We start from the raw sequence: 4,320 nt of genomic DNA on the forward strand, positions 1-4,320 counted from the left end.
GGATCCATAAGAGATGGGTTAACCACTTTGTTAAGAATTTACTCTATGCTGTAGTGGCAGCCTCTGGTGGACGGTTCACTCCCCAGTGCACAGGTGTCTGCCATCACCACACCACCAATGACAGTCCGGGTGTGTCCCTATATAATCAGTCACTCAGTCCACAGGCAGCCTGGGCACACTTGAACTTCCATGCGCGGACAAAGGAAGCTGTCTTTTGCGTCATTTCCATTTTTTTAGACAGCTGGTGGATGGAAATGAAGCTCCACCCACGCGGCAGAATGCCGCTGGGGCAAGCTTTTCCGGCAATCTGCTGCGTGGGTGGAGCTTCTTTTCAATCCACAAGCATGTCTAAAACCCGGAAATGACGCAAAAGACAGCTTCTTCTGTCCGCGCATGGAATCTTAGGTGTGCCCAGACCCAGACAGCTCCAACCAGGCAGCCATACGTGTTTGACTAATGTATGCATTGTGTTCTGTATTGACCTGACTGGATTGTAATTGTGCTTGTTTGCTACAGTATACTGTATGCTGATTACTCTGCAATAGTATAATTGATATGAATGTTCTATTTATCATCTAAATGCCATATATTGAGTTGTTCCATTTCTGTGTTGTTTATCAGAAACCATGGTGAATGGGAAATAAATGCTCAAACCTGTGAAATATACTTTGGTGTCACCAAAGTATATATACTTTGGTGTCATATACTTTGGTGTCACCAGTTTCTCAGATCTTTTTGATCTGAGAAACTGTGGTGGTCAGCTCATATCCAGCTGAACACAACAATGATATTTAATACACGTTGCTTTTGGGTGGAAGCCTTTTATGTCCTAACCTATCATCCAAACAAGGATACAATGTTATTCACAAGCTCTTGTTAATAACTTTCAACCTGATGTTCCTATGTTGTGCATGTCATTACTCATTATAGGCTAAAATGTTCAAAAGTAGCAAAAATAGACTCCTAGAACTGCTGCATATTGATAAGCTAATGCAACTGTCTAAGACAATAAATTATATTTGTTTTATTATTATTATATTATTTTTAATATTATATCATTCTTCTCTTACTCAATATATTACATTTAGAATGTTGCACAGTTTGGGGTGTAACAATTCCAAAAAACATTTAGCTGCTTGTACTTATCATACATATTGATTTTTAAGTAAGCATAAAATAGCATTAAATTATAAAAAATAAATTAATAAATAAATTAAATGGAGATACAACATATACAATACATTACGAAAGCCCAAGGATGGTCCCTTGCATGGGTGAGATCTCTTGGAAGACTGCACAAAACAATGTCTGGAACATAAATGCATCTGCTCAAATCCCAGCAACACTTTCTAAATGTATATGACGCCTACGGCGGCATTATGCCTGGCTTGCTGGCAAGGTATCAGCATTGTAGTAAGGCCATGATTGCTCCCCATTCATGGCTGTTGTGTGTGGTGATGAGAGGCTGTTTTAATCTGACAATGGATCATCTGCCAGCTGTAGTCTGAGGCAATATTTGTTAAGTAACTGCAGAACACTTATCTTGTTGTTGTTGTAGTCACTTTTTTATATAATCATGATTGTTAAGCAATCATGTTGTTATCAGGTTTTATTTCAAGACAACTGTGCTTTTGACTGTGTTTGTTCCGATGACATGGTTGAATGCTGCCTATGGTGTGGAAGAATCACAATTAGCTGTTTTCAGCTGGTAAAGGGGCATACCTTATCTTTGGAGTCAAGTAGGTTATGTGCCACCGTTAACCTAAATGTCCGTACATCTTTCTGTCGCTAAGTAAGAAGTACTGTATATTGTCATTTGCTAGCCTGGGGTCTGGGTCAGTGGCAATGCATACAGGTCCCCATCACGTAAGAAAGTGTTTCAAAGTGTGCTTCAAAATTCAACAACGACCATCAGTGCCGGATTTATAAGAGTTGAGGTCCTTTGGCTAGAGTAATTATTTAGGCCACCCCAGGGCGACTTTTGCTCCTGGACCGTTTAAGGTTTTTATGAAATGTAGACTTGTTCAAGAACCGTGTAACGTTCAAGGTTTTTAATGAAATGTAGACTTGTTCAAGAGAACCGCATCCTTCTTACAAAACCACCCAAACAGATGTCTATTATCAGCAGCTTTACTGAAACATGATGCAGCCTACCTGCACTGTAGAAACCACTATGGGTTTCATTTGTCAACTTGTCCCTGTAAGAAATGCATATCCGATCCTGGGTATACCATCCTATGCATGTGTGAGTACGCCAGAAAACCGACTAAACATGTGAAAAGGTTGTTCATTTAACTCTCAGAGTCAAATTAACATTCAGTATTTTATGTCACTGTAGCCAATATCATTTGAACCATCGGTACATGCGAATATGTACGCTATTGACCATAGTCACATGATGGCCATTTTGGTCCACGTTGCAGAAATCCCCACTCTTATCGGGATGATTAAAATTCAAATGATTAGGAAAGAGGTGTTAGTTGAGTTGAGGGTGCCTTTCCTTGAACATAATGACTCAAATGGGAGACATGACTAGGCCTTTTCCTTAAACATCCACCCTTCCATGAACACAGGCAGTGCATTTCACACCAGCACCTACAGTATGACACATCACCAAGTGGGTTATCATCTGCAGTCAGCAAGAAAGATAAATCTGCATCTTCATTCTCTCCTCTTGCTTTATCACAGCCTTTGATACATCACCAAAGTCAGGAATGCTCAACTATAACATTTAGTATCACAATTTTATTACAAAAATTAAACTTTTCAACTTTCCTTTTTGCCATGCTTGTAGCATATAACAATACAGTAAAAAACCCAGACCCAAAGAAGATCATAAAGCAGACTTCAACAATGCTTTCACAGCACTCTGTCATTCATGCTGTTACTATACAGATACTGTAACATTCCTAATACATAGTACAAACGCCTGCCAAAACACATCATGTCAGATAACAAACCAAACAAATTAGTAACATTTACCAGAAGAACGAGAAACTCAGTTCCACCCGCCCAGAAAACATGAACCAATACATTTAAATTTGCAACTTAAGAACGTGAATGAATGTGCAGAATATTTGTACCAGCCCAAGGCACCCAGGCTTTGTAGCATGTTGGCAAGTAACGACATTCTTACAGAAACACTTGAAGCAAACAATTACAAACTGACTTGTACCACAGTCTGACTTTGCAGTGTCCTTCAACATAGCCTCCTCTTCTGGCTTTCTCTTCGTCAGTCACAGTGCAAGATCCGGAAGGGTGGGGGAGAGAGGGAAAGGTCTGGGAGCTGTACCGCGTCAAACATCACTTTACGGCGCCAAACACTGACAAGAATTGGATGGACAGCCTAATCTCTCACTCTCAAAAGGGGAAGAGAGAGTGGTCATGTAATTCCTCACTTAGGTTGTGAATTGTCCAACACAAGGAACACATTTCCCAGCTGCCAGTCCAAGACAAAATAAGCTATAAGAAAAGCTCAGGTGTGCTTTCAACGAAAGAAAGAAAGAAAGAAAGAAAGAAAGAAAGAAAGAGAAATAGATAACACTTTGCCACTGAGGTTTCCAAGACGAATGTGATTTTTTTCCCTCAAGATGAAAACATTTATGCTGCCCACAAATATCTAAGTAGGTGTGAATAGAAATCCCGGATTTAAGCTTATCAACAAACAAAGATCAAATTGTCTCTAACAAATGTCAAATGAAGACAGGAATGACAAAAGCTCGGAAATAGGTTGAGGCCTTCAGTTGAGGGGACGACAAGGCTCAAATGTCCATTTGGTTGCTCCTCCAAATACTTCGATGTTGGCCTCTGTCCAAGAGAACACGTTGCCAGCTTGCGCCTTGCTGTTGCAGGTTGCCAAGTTGTAGATCTCCCCTATTGAAAGCTTCCTATCCCAGATATTCAAGTTTGCCAACTCACCGACAAATGCTTGTGTGGCATCAAACCCCCCTCCAATCGTGTCCTGTGAAAAAAGACAGATACAGTTCCTCAGTTATTTTAATTTGGTCTAGGCACAGTATACAACAAAGGCTTGGGGTGGGGAGGGGGGGGGGGGTGATGAGCTGCTGACCGTCTATAAATACAATCAGTAAAGTTTTACTTTCTATAATTTAACAGGACCATTATTCCATCACTTTAATGGTTTAACGCTTATTCCTGTAACCCCATGAGTGTTGTTTTTTAAATGCCTTTCTCTTTGAAATATCTGGGAAAATGTCTCTACCAAAATATTAGTTATTTTTATTTTATTTTATTGATTTACTTATTTTTGTATAAGATTCCGGTGGGATTTCTATTGGTGGTTCGATATACTGTAACTGG

General features: G+C 39.9%; 1 protein-coding gene across 1 annotated transcript in view; it reads right to left on the reverse strand.

The window, feature by feature from the left end:
- Positions 1-3,508: 3,508 nt before the first annotated feature.
- LOC306921634 (neuronal pentraxin-1-like) overlaps positions 3,509-4,320 on the reverse strand; it is a gene marked incomplete at its 5' end in the record, with an annotated part of 4,599 nt that continues 3,787 nt past the window's right edge. Inside the window, one exon of the mRNA XM_079498855.1 lies at positions 3,509-3,961. Within this exon, the coding sequence (XP_079354981.1) occupies positions 3,740-3,961 (222 nt within the window). The 3' untranslated portion in view covers positions 3,509-3,739. The remainder of the gene's footprint in view (positions 3,962-4,320) is intronic.

The sequence above is a fragment of the Electrona antarctica genome (assembly GCF_951216825.1).
Source record: "Electrona antarctica genome assembly, chromosome: 4".
Lineage (NCBI taxonomy): Eukaryota > Metazoa > Chordata > Actinopteri > Myctophiformes > Myctophidae > Electrona > Electrona antarctica.